This window comes from Aplidium turbinatum, chromosome 3, assembly GCF_918807975.1.
Source record: "Aplidium turbinatum chromosome 3, kaAplTurb1.1, whole genome shotgun sequence".
NCBI classification, from domain to species: domain Eukaryota; kingdom Metazoa; phylum Chordata; class Ascidiacea; order Aplousobranchia; family Polyclinidae; genus Aplidium; species Aplidium turbinatum.
In genome coordinates this window covers 24,730,797-24,753,324 of record NC_137474.1, presented here as the reverse complement: position 1 = coordinate 24,753,324, position 22,528 = coordinate 24,730,797, and the positions used below count along the sequence as shown (strand labels likewise).

The following is a 22,528-nucleotide window of genomic DNA, read 5'->3' as shown; positions in this document are numbered from 1 at the left end:
ACATCTATTCATTAAATACAACACCCCCATTCCTTCCAGTGCTGCGGTGGAGAGACTTTTCTCTGTTGGAAAAGATGTGCTTAAGCGAAAGCGGGCAGGACTTAGTGACTTTCATTTTGAAATGCTCGTGTTTTTGAAAGATGGGTAACAATAAATTTCCTTCAGAATGTGTTTTCTATATAACGACGTTAAAATGACAGCGTAAACGAATGATAACATTCGTTTTCAAGGTCATTTTTGCGTCACTAGGGACTTGAGTGTTTATTAGTGTCATTTTAGACAAAAGTAGCGGAAGAAGTAGTGGTAGCGCGCCCTACTTTGGCTCGAGTAGCGGGTAGCGGGCTACTGTTGTAAATTAGTAGCGGGTAGCGCGCTACTTTAAAAGTAGCGGGTGCCCATCTCTGAACATTACGCCATTGTTTCGTATTATTGTAGTATTGTTTCGTTTTGTTTTATCTGCAGTTCGTTTTTCGCTTTATCTTTGCTGTGTTTCTTGGTAACTTGCATATTTCGCTCTTAACTGTGTTTGCGTGCAGGTACGTGCAATTGTGCATAACTATTTACGTACTAAGCGAGACTCGAGACTAAAGAGATGCCAAAGGAAAAGAATCTGTATCACTAGGTTACGCTGGCGGTATAGCTTAAGGGATTTTTTCTTTTACGATCCCAAGTTTCACATTTACAACAGTTCTCTTCCTGGAGCAAAACAGCTAATGTTCACGTCTGGTAGGTACACAACTTAGCATGTGATACTCCTTTGCAATCACTCAACCAGCATGCGATTAAAAGCTTAAGCGACTCTGTCGTACATCCACGGCACACAACTTGTGTGGTTTTTTGTTTGTCGTATCCAGGCTTACACCCGGTGGTTAAAGATTTAGATTAAGTGGACGGGAAGGCAAGGAAGCCAATATTCGTGTCCACCTTCAGGCATGTTTTTATGTGTCCTGCCAAAGACACAGCTGCATGCTTTTGAGCGGTGTCGAACTGGCGCCCTTTCGATTGCCGTTCCAAGGCTTTCACCACCACTCGACTATGCAGCCGACGTGAATTACCACTCACTTGTGTGGTAATTCGTGGCCAAGCGCTTTTTCAAAGATGTTCTATGGTCTGCAACATCATTGCCCACTTTTGTTGAGCTGCTGCAGTTTTTAATTAACTAATCCTTGTTTAGGGGAAATATTTGAAGCTGTTGACACATCCAATGGTGAAGCAGTTGCAATCAAAGCTGAATCTGCTCGGCAAGCAAAGCAGGTATTATCTCTTTGATTTTGTTTTGACACAGAGAAGTAGCATTTTGCAAAGGCGCACCTCTGCAGCTGGTAGTCTTGTACAGTTGTATTTACTAATACTTAATAGTAAATAAGTACCAAAATCAGGCTCGGATTTATGGGGGAGGGGCTGGGTGCCCGCCCCCCCCCCCAAAATTTTGTAAAAAATTGTGGAAATTGTATGTTTCTGCATCAAATGGTTTGATATGCTTCTGAACAGCTGATATTAGTCCCACGGTGAACTTATTCCAGGGGGATGGGGGTGTTTTTTAGTTACTATTATGGTTGAAATTATCCATCCATCAGACTCCGTTATTTTCTTTCATACAACTTCAAATGCATTTTAATACCAACATTTGTTGGAGCGGACTCAGCTGAAACCAACGCTGAACTAAATGATGTCAGTTGAAACAATCTGAAACCTTGAAGGAATAGCTTGAAGTGACATCACAGTGGTTTGCAGTTTGTACTCTGTGTGGTGATTTTCCTAACCGCGAATTTTTTTTCTGCACCCACTCTTTAATTCTGAATATATATATTTTTTAGTGGTAATCACTAATAGATGCTTGCGTGACTTGTGTCTACTTTACAAAAAATTAAATCAGCTGAAAACTCCTACAACTTTAAACATACCGAAGAAAATAGTGTTTGAAAGCAAAGATTTCGTGGTTTACGGAAAAATCCATAATGCGTAATTGCGCAGTTGAGGAAATTTGTGGATATTACAAATCTTTCAATAGCACGTTCATTTTTGAATAAATTTACTTAGGTTTGACTCCTGCATACCTACTGATTATTTTCAGATAATTTTATCTGAAAATAAACACTAAACATTCGCGTAATGGATCCCGAAAAACGATGTTGATTGTTGGTCTATAGGACCATAGGTGCCGGTTTTTCAAAAAACCTTGGGGGGCGAGAAAGGTGATGACATCATAACCATAACGCAATTTTACTCAATTAAAATAGTCTTTGATTAAGCTTACCGTCTTGTTTATATTGACACCTAGGTCGCAAACCGAATTTATTAGAACCGCTGCTTGAAACAATTAGTTTTACGCATGCAGTACACGTAGTCGTAAAATTTTTAATATTGTTAGCTCATAATTGGAACAGTTGGAAAACATGCCGATTCATTTCTTCGTGCGAGTGAATAACAACAATCAAGACAGTGAAGTTATCGAAATAAAACGCAAAAAAACATGATCTCAAGCAGATTGGAAACCCCGCTATCAGTTTTATTAACCTTGTTTTGCTCGTTTTGCTAATTACTTACCTTCAAAGCTTTAATAACTGCAAAGTGTTTTCTCTGTTTTTTATCTAAAGTCTTTATACTCTTTTACCGAATACGGAATACCATATATACTCGAGTATAGGTCGAGATCGAGATGTTTGCTAGTGATTTTCACTTCAAAAAGATAGGTTCAACTTATACATGGGACACGCTGTTGTTTCCAGCTCGGCAATTTTCAAAATGAACGCATTTTTGCTGCGGCAAAATCATTGCCGACGTAGATTACAGAGTGTGAAATGTTGTCGGCCGAAGTAAAAGTTTTGAATACGTTTATTTGCAGTGATTCTAACTTAATTTTCAAATTTAATGATTACTTGTCAATTCTAAACTTTATGCACTTGTTGAGCAATATGCAAAGCCCACGAGACAAAACAGCAGGAAGAGCTGTTTTAAGAGATCAATTTTTTTTATTTTTACGCGTAGGATTGGATATGTTCGTTCTTATTACGTAACATTCCACGATCGTTAAAGTCGATGTCAAACCTTAGCGGCTGCATAAAACAATGATGTCAGGTTGGCTAGGTAATAATAGCGGTAAGAGACGTCGTTAATGCAGGCAATATCTGCGACCAAGACCATTAAACACCTTTTCTTTTATCGGTTTTCGATTTAATTCTCACACATTGCGAACAAAACAATGCCATGACAATGCGTTCTGTTGAATTATAATTGATCTCACAGCGGGAAGACCTCGTTGAAAATAACGTGTTTAATTTAGCTGGTTTATTTGCTATTGCCGTGAATAGTTACATGACTATTTCAGCAGCGTAAGTTACTTTACGCCAGTGTTTCTTAACCTTTTTAGCGCTCGTACCCTTTGAGCTTTCATGAAATTTTCTCGTACCCCTGCCTGTCTAGTGTCTACAATGGCCAACGGAAGCAAATAAAATTGTAATAATAGGATTTAAACGCAGTGTGTTTATAAGTTACGTGTTGACAGAGATGGGCGTGATCTTGATCTTGAAGATCACTTTTTTTTGGTGATCTTGATCTTGATCTAAGATCACTTTTTTTTGTGTGATCTTGATCTTGAAAAACAATAAGATCAAGATCACTTTAAAATTGAAGTTTACTTACTAGATAGAGGCATTTTTTTAGAACTCGTACTGTACAAAGTAGTTAGTGGCAACTACTAACATTAAGCCACTGTTAATATAATATGTGTCCAACAAAAGACGATTTAAAGTCACCATCTAATCTGGTCAGCGTTGCCATTTCAAAATTGAAAAAGTTTTCTGTGTTGGTCATAATAAAGAAGTCAACTTCCGTGTACTTTATGTTGACGTATAATAAAAAATGATTTAACTTTGTTCACAAGTTCCATGTGTAAATTTAAAAAAAATGTTTGCTTTCTTTGACTCAATTTTAGATCATTGAAAAGTCTAGAATGGCGGTGTTAAAAAATCTGGACTCTAGCCGACTTTGGTCATGTAAAGTGGTTTATTGCAGCAAATCAACCAGACCAAGACTTGTTTAAGGTCTGAGTATGGAGTGGTTTGTCTGACCGCCAACCTCTGAATGTTTTTGAAAGCAGACAACACTATCAAAGTTGCCAGATGGGTAAATAGTGCAATAAACATTGACATAATGCAGTGAAACTTAAAACTACTTAGTAACACAAATAAAAACTCCCACATGAACCAGACAAAAATTTGGTAAAAAATGATGCAGTTCAAAGTTTATTTTTATTTATTATAAATAAAAAGTATAAACGGATGAAAGTATAAACGAAACAACGGCGTAATGTTCAGTACCGTACTACTGTAATTAACCTCGGCTTTGGGTGTGACGTTGCGGTTCTACGCAAACTACGTCAGCAATTGATAGGCCTAATAGCAACAGTCACTAACTTATTACAATTCTTAGGCCAGTGATCGAGTAGTTAAAAGTAAAAGTTAGCAATACTAACTATATACCTTTAGTGAAAAAAATTTCGAATGCAGTAATATTGACGACCTTTTAAAGTACATGTAGTTCAAACACAAATAGAAAATGTTGGGTGGAAATTCCATGTTCATGACAAAGTCCAACTGATATTCATCTGTTGCAGATCGCGATTTCGGGTATTGAACTCTCTTCAGTACAACTTACTAGCTCATAGTATTAGTAAAATTTACAGCAGTTCACTTTAGAAAATGATTAAAAATGGTATGTGGTTGCTAAGGAACAAATTAGTCTGCGAGATTAGTCTGCAAGCAGTAATAATGACAATTTCTATGCAAATTATGAAGGTTATTAGGTAATACAACCAACAGTTGCAACAATAAAAAGCACGAAAATATTAAACATTCAGGCAAATTATTTAAATTCTAACAACAAACAAAGGGGTCAGTCAAGCTGACATACACCTAAGCCTGGACCAGTCAAGCCGGCCTCCTGTAGAATGATCCATATGAAAGGATGCGAGATATGGATGATAATATTCATTAGTCAATCCACGAATCGCTATTTTGTTGATCAATGTCAATATTAGGGTGTACCATTTTGCAAAAAGTTTTTAGAAATTAATGCAGCTATGTATTAAGGGTTTCCACTTCTGTTAAAAAGTATTTTAATAGAGTTTCAGAATTTTCCCGCCAAAACTGTGGTTCTGCCACCATTTTTTCAAAATGGCGGCCAGATAAGATATTATAAAAATTTATAGCCTTAAACTAGCGTAATGTGATCATATAATATGTCGATTACGGGGTTTTTAGGGTCGCAGAACACGAATTTGGAGTCAAAAATGCTCTAGGGCAACAATTTTGTAAAGTAAATTTTGACATATAGATGTGACCACACTGTTTTGGACTGCAGATTTACATAGAAAGAGCATCTTAATTGTCATTTTAACCTTGAAATGCATGTATGCATAAACTTATCTAGTCTGTGTGATTATATCAATCAGCATGAGGGAAAAATTAGCATGTACTTTCTCGTGTACTTTCACATGCGATAAAAACCTACTAACTAGTCTACAGTAGCCTGTAGCCTACTTAGTTACTAACCTAATAGGCCTAATCATTCGCTATCTCCACTTGCAGCAGATTGCGTATCAACATGGGTACTTGACAGAGTTCCATGTGATTTTATGAGCCGTACTGCTTCCATGCTGGCTCAAAGCAGATTGGAAGAGGGTGATATGTCACCAGATTATTACCCGATTTATCCTCACTATGCTATGCAAGAAAGAACACAACCGGTACCCTTTTTAAAGTCTTTGGTATGACCGACCTGGAATCGAACCCAGGGCTACCAGCACTAGAGCCGAAGACGATCCACTGAGCCACGGGTGCTGGTTACAGTTACTAACCTATCTACTTATTAACTAATGGACGACAGCAGAGTAGGCTACCCCACGCCACGGCAGACCAAAATGTTCGAAAAACCGAAGTGAACTCTCCCAACTGGGTAGGCTAAATGCTTTACTTCTACACGACGAAGATCATCATTAGCTACATTAACTCGAAGAGTAGCTAGTGATCGTACGCAAGTTACAAGATTCAGATCAGTTATGCCATTGAATGAGACGGCCGGTGAAACACACCTGTCATTGGCACAAAGACCAAAAAGAAAGTACTTTCTCATTGGAAATATTAACAAAGACTAGGTGTTTCTAAGCTTCCTAAAAGCTCTGACGTTCTTGCTAGGCTGTTGTTCCTCAGAGACGAAAGTCACAGAACGATCAACCAATCTTTCATGATAGCAAGAGAGGAAATTCGCCAGGTATAGAAACATCATTTTGGCGTAGGTTTAGTATTTGGTAATAAAAGCGAGAAACAATTTGAATTGCGAAGGAATCGTGTAAAGTTATTGTTAAAAATACGGATATAGACCGGCATCTGTAGAATTTGTATCAAACTTGGTATCAACTAGAACTTGATTCCAGGCGTGAAAGGAATAATAGTAATTCATTGAAAAAACAATTTGCATGATATGGAAGAAAATCTCAAGGATCCTTTGGATATATGTAAGACTACTTAGTCAATTCGGCCAATTCTCATGCATTCTGGTAGCCTATCATTGACTGGGAGACAGACCTGGAACATCTGAAAAATCAGCTTCAGCGAGATCAAGTAGGTTGCACATTGAGCAGAGATGCTCTGCAGAAGAGACGGGACTTGGCTAGAGAAAAAGAACACAGTACAGCTGGTAAAAGGAAACAGAAAGAGGATGTTGCTGACAATCTTAAAACTGTAAAGTTGGACTTAAGTACAGATGAAGAAACAGAAAGTGACAACTGGAAAACTCCTGAAAGGAAGAGAAAGAAAATGAATATTATGTCGCCTACACCATTAACATCTGATCAACTTGGATTGAGCTACGAGCAAAGAACAATTTTCGCTGTGGCTCAAGCGTCCGGCATACAAGTCGAAGATACTAATATCTCAGTCACAACAGCTCATAGACTGGTTAATAAGACTAGGTCCTCTCACTCCTAAAATATCAGAGATGAGTTCCAGGCCCCTGATTTGGCAATAATTTACTGGGACTGTAAGATTCTGAAAATGAGAGGAAATGCTTCATCAGAACAGTGCTGTGTATAATGTGTCTGGCGTTAGTTTTGATGATGAAGGTAATGTAGAAATGAAGCAGCTGCTGGGGGTGCCTGAGCTACCAGATGGCACCGGATCATCTCAGGAGCAGGCCGTAATAAAATTGGTGGAGGTGGTAGGTGTTTGATACGACTGCAGCCAATTCAGGGAAGTGGCAAGGTGCTTCTACATTGCTGGAGGCAACAATTGGGAAAGCAATTTGGAACTTACTGATCAAGAGTGGCAACAAATGCCAGTATCAGAATGGAAAAATTTTAGTGATTAGGCTATAAGAAACTAAACAAGTTTGTTTTGAACGTAAGGGTGGTCAACAGTATTGCGGAACACGGGATTAAGCTAATCAGTGATTTTATTGACAAGTGTTCTGACGAGAGCCACCGGCAAACTCTCTTGCTTGTCGTGCAAAGGCACAGAGATCAGTCCTCAGATTACAAAAAAGCTACCTTAGCCAAACTCAATTGTTAAAAAAATGCATCAAGAATTCAGTGAATTGAGTGTTTGCATAAATCTGGTAGGCTATTATGTTGATAAAATACTGGGAAGTGAAATCAATCAGGGCTGAAGCATAAGGAATAGCATGCAGAAGAAACAGGGATGGATCATGTTTGAGAGTGATTAACTCAATTTGTTTGTAAATGAATCGTGTTGTTATTTCAAAAGTTTGACAATATTTCAGGAATATTCATTCTGAGGTAAGGTATTCTTGGTCAGGTTGTGTCCATGTCTGTAAAATTTCACCATAAATTTCAAGTGGTAAAATTTCACTTTCGAAATTGTTGTCGTAGAGCATTTTTGACTCCAAATTCGTGTTCTGTGACCCCAAAAACCTCGTAATCGACATAATTATTATATGATCACATTATGCCAGTTTAAGGCTGTAGATTTTTATGATATTTTATCTGGCCGCCATTGTTTCAAAATGGCGGCAGAACCACAGTTTTGGCGGGAAAATTCTGAAACTCCACCAAAAAACTTTTTAACAGAAGTGTAAACCCGTAATACATAGTCGCACTAATTTCTAAAAACTTTTTGCAAAATGGTACACCCTAATGTCAATGATCATGTTGAAACGAGGTTCTTTCTTTGAGATGAACACACGCATATCATCTCATGGATCCAAACGATTCCTCGGTATAGTTTTGATGTTTACCAGAGTTGAGAACCCAGTTTCACATGGGTAGGTTGTCGCAAAAGCCACAAGGATTTCTAAAGCTTTTTTGCTAACTGGGGAAATGTGTTGAGTTGTGCACACCAGAAGGCACCCAACTGCATTGGATCAAACTCCATTTTGCTTTTACTGCTAGCTTTCATTTCAATAAGATAGTCTTTAATTTGGTCATTATGCATTCTTTACACATATGCCTAAATAGCGTATAATTTTACACTGCATGTCGTACCCCCTGCTTTGGTGCTTCGTACCCTCAAGGGGTACACGTACCCCTGGTTAAGAACCCCTGCTCTATGCTCTACTTTGAAATTTCTTCATCGTATGTCAATGCCAATACTTAGATGAACCATCGAATGGTAGTGTCAGGTATAAGCTATTCGACTTATACACAGGAGAAGGAAATAGCACCGATTTCAGCTCAAAAGTAGGGGTTCGACCTATACACGAGATCGACCTATACTCTCGAGTATATAGGTTACGGTAGTGCAGGAGTGTACTGTATATAGATGAGTGTATGAGATGTATATATTTTCACAATATACCTACATCAATATACAGTATACATCAATACAGTGCTTATTGAAGCAAAACACGAATGACAGTTTTGAAAAATGCATTTTTTCTTTAAGCTTTATTCACGTAATTGTTCGTTGTTTCAACTCGATAAAGTTTGCTAAAATCGATTTCATGTTGAACTCACAAAAAATCTAATGGATGTTTGGATAACTTGTGAAATGAGAATTAACATTCAACCTCGCATTCGCTTTTTCGCTACCACGCGTTTTGACTTTAAAGTTGCTCCTCACGCGCGGGAAGATAAGTGTGTGCCTGTGAGCGTGCGTGCCCTGCTCATCTCAGTAGTAATTCATGTTCCAGAGAAAGCTATGCGTTCAGCTGCTGTTTTGCGGGCAAGAGCAAAGTAGGCTGTTTTTCGCTTTCGGCGTTCTTTAAGTCCGTTTAAATGATCTAAATCTCTTTTGCAAACTATTTTATCTTTGAAACACTACTTGTAATATCCATTTTTGTTGCCCCTCAACCATAAATTTACAGGGGGCGCCGCCCCCGGCCCCCCGGAAGTCGGCGCGTATTAGGGTGTGGCTGGTGCTTAGCAAAAAATAAATACTTTACTAAATCAGCTCCTCTTTTAGTATACTCTGTGGATGGGTGATACAAACTCACCTGCAAAATTTCAGCTGATTTCGACAACATTTAGGTGTAGCACACGGGATTTAAAGATTGCGCAATCACACGGCACCAAAAATAGTCAAAAATCGCTTGTTTTTTTAGCATTTTTCAATAATACAAGCATATTTTCAACTATAAAATGTATTATTGGCCTATGTCAAAGTAAGTATTGTTTGCATTATAATATTTGGGTATTATTGTGATAATTTATTTGCTTTTTTTCCTAATTTCCATAAATTTTTGGTATTTTTTTTTCATCGAAGCAACGAAAAACTTTGATTTTTGAAAATTTATCATTTCATACAGACACAGTAGGCTACTACACAAACACAGTTAAAACCAATATTAAATATAATACACATTAGCATAGCAACAATGTTTATGATGTATACAGAAACCAGGTTTTTAAACTATCCCCAGAGGAACGTTCACGCTGGTTAGGAAGAACCTTTCGATCGTTTTCAACAACTTGGAGAATGTTCTGATACTTTTCTTCAGTTTTGGAGTGATGTAAGAAATCAGAAGCAAGCTTCACTCCTCTTTCAGCAGTATCATTTGAAACATTCACTGTTGATAATAGCTTTTTATACTTTGTTTGTCGTATCCAGGCCTACACCTGGTGGTTGAAGATTTAGATTAAGTGGACAGATTTAGATTAAGTGGAGTGGACGGACTGAAGGAGGAAGATGCAAGGGACAGGGTGAAATGGAGAGAAGGGATTAGAACAATTGCTGCGCGGAAACAATCGGCCACCCCCACTAGTGGGGAACAAACCGACGATGGATTATGATGATGATGATGATGGACAGGAAGGCAAGGAAGCGAATCTTCATGTCCACCTTCAGGCATGCCTTTAAGTGTCCTGCCAAAGACACAGCCGCATGCTCTTGAGTGGTGTCGAACTGGCGCCCATTTAATTGCCGTTCAAGGGCTCTCACCACTCGGCTATGCAGCCGCTTTGTTGTTAAAAAGCATCAGACTCCCAACTTTCAACGGGTAGTTCAAGGAATGCTGTATCAATTTTAAACAAATCAAAAAATATCCATGAAGCAGCGCCGACAAATTGATCTAAAGAAGATGACGATGATACCTCCTTGAGAAACTGGAGTTTTTCATAACCTTTTTCAGCAGAGAAACCAATTCGGTTGATGAATTTTGTACCTTTATTAAAGCTCTTAAAGTTTTGTTGCAATTTTTTCCTTTGAGGACAAGTTAACCTTTGAACTAAACGGAAAATTGTATCAAATCTTCTGTAAGGTACCAGTGATGCTTTGCAAATGATGCGATTGCGATAATGGAAATTTCTTTATCAACATCTTTATATGCGAAAAATTTACTTATTAGTTTCCAGGTCATTGTAAGGTGCATCAACTGCACTTTGACATGTAAACCACCATGGCACATACACAAACACTATGAAATTTACAAATCTTTTCAACTTTAAAAATTGTAATGATGACAAAGTTACATTTTTTTTTAATTCAGTTCTAATCTTGTTCTCAAAAAGAACATTTTTAATTGCTTCCAAAACTCGTGTCCCATCCACCGTGCCTGATAGAGTGCACCAGGCTTTAGCATCGTGTAATTATCAAGTTTCACTAAGTTTGAGCCAGCGTATATCAATGAAAGATGCAACATCTCCCTGTAGTCATCCCTGCACCGAAATCTCGTAATCGCAGCCATCATAGAGGTAGCTGCTTCAACTGGTTGTGCTTTACAGTCGTATGAAAACTCTGCATTATTAACTCTTTCCAATTGCAAACATTCAATTTCACTAAATCCTAATTTGTAATACCGTCCCAGTTTGTTCTAAAGCGATTAAATAAAGTGTAATTTGGTCCTCTGGATGCTTTTGATTGCTGCTTTAGCCTTTTCTGAAGCCATGGGGACTTCATCAGCTCCTGATGTTCTTTTGTTCAAGCGCTTGGCAGTTTATTGGCAGTTTATTGACCAGACTGCATTTGAAGACTCGTCAACTGATGATTATACAGCCAATGCTGTGGTTGAGATGGTGAAGGTCTTGGAGACGACTGTGAAAGTCACTCAGCCAAGAGATGGCTACATAGAACTACTGGAGCTGCGGTCATTATTTTTCTTTGAGCTGTCCCTCAAGGCATCCGCTTTGTAGCTCCCGGAGCCATGCACCAATGGATGGCAAAAATGATCTACACTTTCAAAGTCTGGATTATTTTTTTCACAGTTTAAATTGACAGCACGCCAGCATCGAAGATTGCAGGAACTCTGCATATTCTTTTCCCATATCTACGTTGAAGCATGGGCAACAGCGAGCATTGTTGTAAAGGGCAGGCCCTAAGAAATGACCTAAAGCTGCTGAAGCAATTGCAGAAGTATCAAACGATTAATGCTGACATATCCAACGCTACAGTGAAAAAGATTGCAACCCAACTGTGGTTCCTTTCTGAGCAGTTGGTTGGCTTGGCGTTGTATGATGACGTGTTGGACAATGGCTTGGGCAAGATGGTTGTGGCAAAGAAAGAGAAAGATGCGGAAGAAGAGCCATTTAAGCGTGCAACTATAGACTTAAGACTCATTCAAGAGAAGGCTGTAGTTGACTTTACGATGAGGAACTCAACACTTCTTTTCAAGAACTTGGGTCTTTTGGTTGGTTTCCTTGAATATCCGGCAGCTCAGTGGAAGGATCCGCCTAGCTTCATTGCTGCAAAAAGCTTCATCAGCACATTGGCTGTCACCAATGACCACGTTGAACGTGGCGTTGCCTTAGTTAAGGATTTTTTTGGCCCTTTCACAAAGGACGAAGAGCAACTGCAGTTTGCATTGAGAGTTGTTGCTGACCACCGTAAAAAGTTCTCTAACATCATGAAGCAGACCTTACTGGGCAACAACAAGTGATATTTGTCATCATGACACCCCTGCCGATCAGCATTGAGCAGCTAATATCCACTGTTAAGGAACACAATAAAATAGGTGGGACCCAGGTCCCAGGTATAGGTTATTGATATAAATTACGACGGGATCATTACCATGACATTACTCATCAATGCCATTACACAATGCAACAGTCTACATACGAAATTTATTAATCAAATTAAAATCAACAACTCAGCAGAAGAAACACGAAAACAACACTGTCGAATTCTTCAAATATCTTGATTTGCTCTGCGTGACTAAAGCTGCGTATTAGGGTGGAGTGAAAAAAACTTTTTTTTTGAAATTCAAAAAAAGGAGGTCTAGATCCCTGACATATTGGCAAAAAATAACAACAAAACTGGTTTCGGGGAATTGCACCCCCTATTGGCCATGCTATCCCCCATTTTATTGGGGAATACACCCAAAATTCTCAAATCGGCTGTAACTTTGGAACTACTGGTGCTAGGAACATGAGTTTGGTATCAAATGATGCAGAATCATAATGTTTCTATCTGCTCTAAGAAGACTTTTTGCCTTAATTTCACTAGAAAAAAAGTTATTTACAAAAAACGTATATTTTACCATGTTTTAGACAAAAACTGTAGTGCAAGCACAAGGTAATGGGTAAATGCACATGCTGTACTGCATATGCAGGTTACAGATGACTTGGATACTTTTGCTTATTGAATTTACAATAAATTTACAGCATAGTATGCATAATATAATCGTACACATGATGTAAAGAATACAAGGGTTAATTGAGAGCATGTTGGCAGTGGCAACCGTGGTTTGACGGTACAGTAGTGTGACTGGTAATACAAAATAGTGCTCATGTCATGTATACACACACTTGCAAGTAACAACTTTACTGCACGACGTGGGGTTTACTAATTTGACACCTGTTCAAAGTGTTAGAGCAGATAGAAACATTATGATTCTGCATCATTTGATACCAAAATCATGTTCCTAGCACTAGTAGTTCCAAAGTTACAGCCGATTTGAGAATTTTGGGGGCATTCCCCCATAAAATGGGGAGTAGCACGGCCAATAGGGGGTGCAACTCCCCAAAACCAGTTTTGTTGTTGTTTTTGCCAATTTGTCAGGGATCTAGAGCCCCCTTTTTTGAATTTAAAAAAAAGTTTTTTCACTCCACCTTACTGCGTATCAGGCTTAAACAACCATAGATGTGAAGCCAGGTCTTCCACGCCAAATTAAAAAAGGCCAACCACTCGCCTACCTCTCTTGCTAACGAATTTACACCAGCTTGCAATATTCAGGCATTTGTAAATTTGCCTCCGGCTCTGAACACCCTCACACTAGCCTGTATACTGTAATATACATGTTTAAATAAGTTTCTACATTCTCCAAAGCATATATCTGAATTATATCTGCATCTTAGGCAAAGGCTACTCTTCATTACACTTCCTTACCTTTTCCATGACCAGATCAAACCCGATATGCCAAAGCATGGTTGTCTTGCGCAATCTTAAAATTTTCCTAACCGCAAAACTTACTCTCCATCTAGCGGTTGCTTTTTTGAACTTTTATTTGTCACATGGCACTACAGTATTACTTCCCGCTTCCATTGATGTTTCACTGGTCATTCTAGAATCACCAGAAGAGAATTTATAAAGTTAGTGCAGACGATCAGGAAGTTTTCAATTTTATTTGGGAAAGGTGTTTGAGTCTAGGTCATACATTTGCTGATTGCTGCAATCTGAAAAGCGGTTTTGGTGTAATTTTTAGAGCAGAAATAGGGATAGCAATCTTACCTGTGCCATTTCAGTTTTTCAGTTGAAACAAACATTATCCTGCTTATTATGAAATTAGTGTTTCGGGTTATTTTACTAAATATTCGTGGTTAGGAAAATCACTATACTGTCTTCAAGCGAAATGCAGAACAAATTAACAACCAAAAAGTGTACAGCTGATTCACCCTAATTCCTGAGTTACGCTACTCTAGTGGACTCAGCGAGAGTTAAGTTTGATGAGCTAATTAAGCTGTTAACAGAGTAAGGCAGCACAGGAAAGGTTCTATTAGGCTAGTTCTCAATTCGTTAGGGTTACTTGCTTGCAATCCCACACAGCACATTGACGAAGCTAAAGATTACGGAAAAATATGCTCAAAGAAAAACCCGCCACCTTTTGCTCCAATAGCTTCTGTTTAAAAGATTACTTTATTGCATTAACCTTTGCATTGGAATTCGTTTACGGCTCTAAGTTTAGCTTCCGATTGTTCAGATGCAACATTCACCGTAACTGAGCTTGAGCTTGGTCAGATGTAATTAGATTTTTTTCAAACGTTTTTCCTTTATTTGATAGCATAACGTGTATATGTCGTAGTATCATTGTTCATATTTGTTTTATCTTTTTCTTTCTTTTTAATTGATTTTTAAACTTTCTGCCCCCCCGAAAAAAAACCCTGCTAGATCCACGCCTGACCGAGATGGTAGTGAAGAAACTACTTTTACCCAATGCAGCTTTTCATACCAGTTGAGACAGAAAGTGAGTTTGCGTAAATAAATGTTAAAAAGATAGAATAGTTCAGTTTAAGTTTTTTTTCAAAACAAAACTTCGTTATTAAAGTTTTCATTGAATCTTCTTATGATTTAATTGATGATCCAATAGGATGCGTAGTGTCATAAAATAGTTAAAACAAAGTAGACACAAAGTCAAAAATCAGCACTTAAAATAAAATCATTTACTGCAGTAATAGCTACTAATTTGCGTGTGGTTAGTGCAACAAGCTAAGGTCTGTTACTATTTGGCGAGTCCGATTCGAAGGGTTCCCTATTCGGAGACAGCCTTTTTCGGGGAGTTCCCTATTTGGAGATTTTTGATAATCCAATGACACCTTCTGTAAATCCAACGATGCCTTGTGTTTATTTAGAGAATTTTGTATTTTATTCCACAATATCGTTTCTTTTGCATTCCGACAAAGAAAAATAAATTGAAATGAAATTTAGCGAAAAATGTTTGAACTATTAAATTTAAATGTTTGCTTACACATGAAATTGACATGTATCCTCCGTTACCGTCTGTATGTAAACTTAGAATATATTCGAATCCTCAACTATTAGAAAATTTCAAATCCAACGACGCTTTCTGTTTATTTAGAGAATTTTGTAGTTTATTCGACAATAGGCTATCGTTTCTTTTGCATATTTTATTCCACCTTCTTTGCGTCATGTTTATGTCATTTGTCATGTCATTCATTTTTTAAAAAAGCTATTTGTTGATTTTATATGATTTTTTAAATATATTTCATCCAGTGTTTACTTTTAAATGCCTTCAGCCTGTTGTCGTCGTCGTATGAGCCCTGGGGCCGAGGGTCTATCTTTTTACCACCCCAGATTCACGATGTTCCCGCACTACACTGAATGGCTACTAGAGAGCAGCCAGTCTTTGGTTTCATCATCCATGACACGCAGACCTTCCACTCCGTTAGGTGGCTTGAAGATGGAACAGTCATTGATGATGTGGTCTGCGGTCTGTTCCTCGGCACCACATTCACGGGAGGAGGAAGAGGCCATTCCCCATTGGTGCATGGTTGAGCGGAAAAGCCCGACGCCTGTATGAAGACGGTTGAGGCGCACCCATGCCTGTCTTGGTAGTGTTAGGCCGATGGGGCGTGTGTCGGCGTCGGGGATGAACGAATAGAGTCTGGTGGCGGTTGACTTTCATTCAGAACTCCATTTATGGTCCGCCCAAGTAGCCGCAGAGATGTCTTGTACATCAGCTTCGTTGATAAGAAGTTGAGCGGCTGGCACAAATGGGTGTCTTGATTTCAGTTGACGGGGGTGCTCGTTTGGGAGAGCAGAGATCTTGTGGTGGAGAAGGTGGTTAGGCTCCAGTGCCCGTCGACCAAGGGACAGAGTGGCTTCTTCGCGACGAAGCTCAGCAGGTTGGATGCCAGCGAGGATGGGGAGATTGTCCAATGGTGTGGGACACAACCATCCGGTCACTGTGCGCAGGACGCTGTTTATGGCAGTGTCGATGTTGTGGCAGTGAGCACTGCAGCACCAAACAGGTGCTTCAGTACTCTGCAGAAGAGTGGACAAGGGCTAAGGCTGCTTAACGCAAAGTGTCAACCCTCGCCCCCCAGCCAGGGCTTCTGACAGAAATTTTCACTAGACGTACAAAGAGTCATTCCGGGCCCCCCTCTCACTCCGGGCCCCCTTTGTCTTGGGCAAAAACTGTGATGTTTGCTTAGGCGTATTGCACACCACACAACATTTTACTGCAGAATTGGACATCTGTGAGCAATAATAGTATCAGGCTGCAATAAAACTATTATTTTGTGTTGTGCACATCATGTGATCTGACCCTCGCCAATTTCTGTATCCTGCATTGAATTCGTGTGTCAGTTGTTGATGGTGCTGTACTGCTGTTGAGAGGTGTCGCTTATTGTAGGCTACATCTTTAATGTAAGATTTTTAAATTAATTTTGTAATTTCTCTTAGATGTAGCTTATAATTATTTCTGAAGAGGACACCACAGGTATGTGATGTCGAAAACGTTGGATTTAGTAGTTTTTTCATGTTTTTTTTGTGTGATTAATGTTAAATCTGTTAACGTTACTGAGTGTTATATGTAGCCTATCTGGTACAAGCCAAGCTCCCTACCAAGGCTCAAACATAACAACTTGTTAAAACATAGTCAAGTTAATCATCTGACCAATCCTAACCTTTCTTCATTAACTTTTGCATTAACCACATGCCCAGCACTAGCAGAGGTGAACGAGAGAAGTCACTTTTTTTGTCTCCGGCTCCGGTCCTGCTCCGAAAGTATTCTCCGGCTCCTGCTCTAACTCCGAAATTCATTTTGAAGTGAAATAAGCGTGAAACAATACTTTTGTCAAATAGTTAAAAAACAAAAAAACATCCGGGCTTTTCACCAACCTGCTTTTGCTACACTATGCCCCCCCCCCCCCCAAGGACAGGAGAATAACTAACTTTTATGATTTAATTTAGGGTGCTTTTTACAGAACATTTTTGCACGTAGCCTAAAGCATTGAATTACCACTTTTGGCCCCTAATTTGCTCGCAAAGCACTCGACTACCTTTCTGGGCCCTTTTGCTAGATTACGGGTCGCCAGGACTAAAGAATAACAACTTTTATGCTTGAAATCAGTCGTTTAAGATGGTTTTAACCAAACATTTTATCGCGTAAACTATAAACCCACAATTTCGGCCCCGCCCCAACAAACACATGCCTGGGCCCTCAAGGATACGCCGTACCCTCCGTACCCCCCTCTCATAGGCCCTGCCCCCAGCTAGAGCCTGCCAGGCACTTGATTAGCGCAGCGCGGGATGTGAGTTTCTTGCGCAGTGACACCAAATGGTGGCAGTATGTGAGCGATCTGTCCAGTGTTACCCCAAGATATCTTGGTTCGAAGCAGAAGGACAGAGATTTTCTATTGCTCTGGACGTGTAGCTCACGATCAGCTTTCCGATTCCTTCAGCCTGTAAGTTAGTATATTGAACAGACTGTTCAAAATATTTGTTTTACATCAAAACAACCTTTTTCACAAAAAGATGCTGTAACTCAAAACAGTCAAAGAATTTTTGATGTCAACAAAACTTTTGAATTTAATGTAAAGGCAAACCAAATGTGGTAGCCTATAGGTTTCATCGAAAGGAAATAATTATGTTTGTAACCGCCTAATTGGTCAAGTTCAACTTCGGTACGGTAGCCTAAGATAGCTCCCGGCCAGAAAAAATATCATTTTTACATCATTTTAACGTCGCCAGACGTTGAAATCGTGTACAAAAGGGAACTTTTGCTGACCGGGTATAGGTTGTAACCGAGAAACATTTACAAAAGCCATTCGATTTGTTCAAAGAACCTAATTAGCCTAACGGTTCGTATTTACATTGATTCAGTGTCTGAATACGTTGAATCGCTCAGTTGGCCTATCGTTTTTCTTTACATTGATTTCATGTCTGAACAGGCTGATTCAATGTAAAAAAAACTGTTTTGCTGACTGGCGCAGTGTGCTGGTAAATGCAATGGTCATTTCGCTGATCAATTGCAACACCAATTTGCTTCAACAGTTCAATTCAATTCAATTTTTTCAATTCAATTCAATTTATTTTTCTTTGTCAGAACGCAAAAAGAAATGATATTGTAAAAAAGAAATACAGTAACAAAACCAACAAAAGGAAAAGGTGGCAAAACCTTAATGGTTTAAGACGTGCATAAACAGATCTAATATTGCGGTATTTGCATCGATAAGTATAGTTAAGCATTTCATGATTACCAGTAGAGGTTACAGACGGTGACGCAGGGTACATGTCAATTTTATGTATGCAAACATTTTAATTTAAAATTCAAAAATAAATTTAATTCGCTTTTTATTTTTCGCTAAATTTCAATTTAATTAATATTTTTTTATCGGAATGCAAAAGAAACGGTATTGTGGAATAAAATACAAAATTCTCTAAATAAACAGAAAGCGTCATTGGATTTACAGAAGGCGTCGTTGGATTTTCAAAAAATGTCCTGATAGGGAACTCTCCGAAAAAGGGTGTCTCCAAATAGAGAACTCTCCGAATAGAGAACTCTCCGAATCGAACTCGCCGAAACCGGCTATTCCTAACAAGCTGTGTCCTCTGCTACTGAACGTCAACTGAAATTTTTTAATCCGAATGCTGTAGACGCTGCTTAGGCACAGCAGCAGTTTACAGAACACATTGTGACTGACAGTTATTACATTTTAAGACTTGAAGTCACACGGAATCAGAACTTTGCACTGGTTGCAGGATGATTTTGCTATTTGAGATCATTCGCTATTTGAGAAACCTGTCGTATATACCGCAAATGTTTCAACAGAATGCACCCATCAGCATCGGTGTTGCGATTGACAAGTTTCGATGAACGGGTAAGGCCACTTTTTGGCCATTCCTCTTGGGAGGTCTTTGTTACTTTTCTGAGGGGTTTCTTTTAACCTTCACGATAAACTGTGATGCCGCAAAGCAACTAGATAAATTATATAGGTCACCACCATTCCAAACGGCTAAACTTTCGCTACTGTCTCCCACTTTGGCCGTTTCCCACATGGTCCGTCGCCCACGTGGTCCCACCCAAGAGGGTTTTGCCCAAATTGGCTCGCCCAGATGTTGTGTACCGTTCAGAAGTAGCCTAGTTAATATAATAACTTAAAATGCACTTATAGTCTAGGAGCCAGGTCGATTTATTTGACTGTCTGGGTCAGTAAGGTTTGACAAATGTTTCTAGACTGAAATTTTGCGTAGATTTCAAAAACAAACTTCTTACTTGCACTGGCCTGATCGTTTTTGTTATATTAAGCATTTTACGAGATGATAACATACCTGGCAATATCGCTACAATATACCTATCTGTTATGAGACTGAATGTTTATCAAGATGGTATACATTACAGGAAGCAGCAAGAGGCAATAAAAGATGATTTTAATGAAAAGTAAATTCTAAACTAAAGATATAGGAACAACATGACTTGATATTATGATCAACAATTCAACATGAACACTTTTTGTCTGATTATACGCAATATGGTAACATGCAAAAAGTTTCAATCACCAGACAAATTACTTTGTCATTTCTATTCCGGTATCTAGTACTGTACAATGTGTACATTCAGTAACTATGAAAGGTAAATAGAAAGTTTAGATTGTATATCTTAGATAGAAATTATGAACATGGACATGTTAATGTTAGCAAAGTTCCAAGAGCTGAAGCAAATCTATCACAGACCCTTGTAGGCACCGTAGCCTCTTATACGACAGTTACTTACAAAAGACAGCTTTAAACGAAAAGCGATTTAAGTTTACAAGCGATACATTTCAAAAGTTCGAAGGAATAACACAGTATATTCATACAGAAGGTATTTCGTTGGTGCTGTAGGCTACTTTAGAATTGCAACTTATGCCAAAGCTGAACAGAAACTAAATCAGGGACATACATTTGAATTCGGACCTACACCTCAAATGAACAACTAATTTTTTTATCTAAGTCATCAGTTTCATCTTCTTTTCTTTCATTATTACTTTCTACATCTGAAACTTCTTCAATTTGATCGCTGAAACATTCAGGAACCATAGGACCTGTGAACAAATTCAGCATGTACATTCCCTTTTCCTAACTCCATCCGTTGCCACGTGGATCAAGCTGATGAATGTCGCTTTCATCTGCTGACTTCCACATGTTGGCAATGAAGTTTGCACGAAGGACATGTTGCTTGATGGTTGTTTTTCATGGAGGAACCATAAATGGCTCCAGTCCTTTGATATTTTGCAAAGGAGTGTTAGGGTCTTTGGATTGATACTTCACATTGAAGAGGCTTAAGCGAGCAATGTTAACGTCTTTAACCTTGCAATGTTAACGTCTTTAACCTTGCTTTGTCCATACCAAACTCACACAAACTCTTCCAGCACAAGGTAGGTGTCTTCAGCCATTGTTGAAGAGTCAAGCTCTCCAAACGTTTTTTTGAACTTTGGGGAATTCTCTGCAATATTCAATGAACGTACTTTCCCTTTGCCCTTAAATGAAGGAGAGTAGTTGCAGCCACTGAACGCATGCAAACCTGGTAAAGCTTCACAAAGTACTTTCCCAAAATTGTCTGCCAGCAATGTTACGTCAACGTACCTGCGACTGTTGTTGTTTGAATTTCCTACGTCCATGTATATTGTGAGGGATTTGTTACAACTGGAATGATACAACAGAATCACCAGCATATCAGTGTTATTTGCTCTTACAATGATGATGTGGTTGGGGTTGAGAATGTGAATATGCCTCACATCCTGCATCATCCTTGTATCAGCTTCGATGTGGAAACTCACAAGTGGCTTGTACTCTTTCCTTGTCATGTGTCCATCCTTAACAGAATATACGAAGCACTTGTCATCAACAGCATAGAATAGTTTCTTATTACACAGTACATCGCAGTGCTGATCATCACACCACTGTTGAGCAAGGAAGTGAAGAAGGGATGTTTTAAACGAAGAGAACGACAAGGCTGCAGAAGAGTTCCTTGGCCAGTCTGCTCACCACCGGTAATGTTGAAAGCCGCCATTGAACCACAATCACTGAAGCCTCTGGCATGCATGCCTTGCTTTAGCTCATTAATACTTGTTCCTGTGTATGTGTCACTGACAAAGTGAACCTCTGTAGCAGATGTTCTATATACGTTTGTTAACAGATATGTTGCGACTCCTTTAAAGGGGACCTGAAATGAAAATTTTTTTTCGTGATTCTTTAGTGTTTAAGTATTATATTTAAAAAAAAAAATTTTGAAATGCTTTTTTGTTTGGGAGATATAACCAAATGAAAATTGGCCACCTGATGGCGCTATGTGTTTTGTGACGTCATCGGTGGGCAGCCAAGTAAACAGCTTCATGCATTTGCCTTAGAAACGTCGCATAGGTCATTGTATATTGAGTAATAGAAGATCAGCACAAACAAGTTGTCTGAAACAAGACAAGGATTTCTCTTTGAACCAAAAAGACGGCGACTTGACAGCGAAGAACATCATTTTGATTTGTGCTCTGAGAACACCAGTTCGGACAGCAGTCGGATGGAAAATTTGCATTGAAAAAAATGCAGGAAAATAATCTGCTTGAACCAAGTGATTTATATCAACTAAAAGTAGCCTATGTATTCAGAGTTGCTTACCCTGCCAATGTTTTACTGTCCTACTGACCTGTTTCAAAGTCTTGTTGTTTTCTCGCTTTGCTATTCTATCCAAACGCCCGATCGTACCCACAGACCTGTACCTAGGTCGATCGAGTTTTGTGGGTACTGCATTGACAGTGGCTTTCACATATCTTGAAAAATCAAAGACAGAAGAAACAGCTTCAGGGATGAGCAGGTGTCGGGACTTGGTGCCTTGTAGCTCTGCTTGTAGATCACGTTGGTAATCGCTGGCCAGAAAATGATTGCTGCACAGCACACACGGCAGTGCTTGTTTACAGGTGGGTTTTTGAGTTTCATCGTCGAGAGCCATTTCTTCAGCCTGTCGTCATTATTCAGAGGTAAACAAGGAAAGGATACCCCTTTGATGATTCCCCGGTTAGTACAAGTTAGTACAACCGGGAGCCATACAAGAAGCCACCATTTTAAGGGCGTAAAAACTCCCCTAGCACAAAATTGTTCGCTGTTTCGGTGGTCTACGCGATTTGTTTCTTGTGTTTGCACGCAAAACAATA

General features: G+C 39.0%; 1 protein-coding gene across 6 annotated transcripts in view; it reads left to right on the top strand.

Annotated features, from left to right (window-relative positions):
• The window catches only part of LOC145766947 (uncharacterized), a 147,440-nt gene that overhangs the window by 50,533 nt on the left and 74,379 nt on the right, over positions 1-22,528 (top strand). For all 6 annotated transcript variants that reach the window (XM_082578661.1, XM_082578664.1, XM_082578665.1 and 3 more), the window contains one exon: positions 1,175-1,254. In XM_082578661.1, the coding sequence (XP_082434787.1) occupies positions 1,175-1,254 (80 nt within the window). The remainder of the gene's footprint in view (positions 1-1,174; positions 1,255-22,528) is intronic.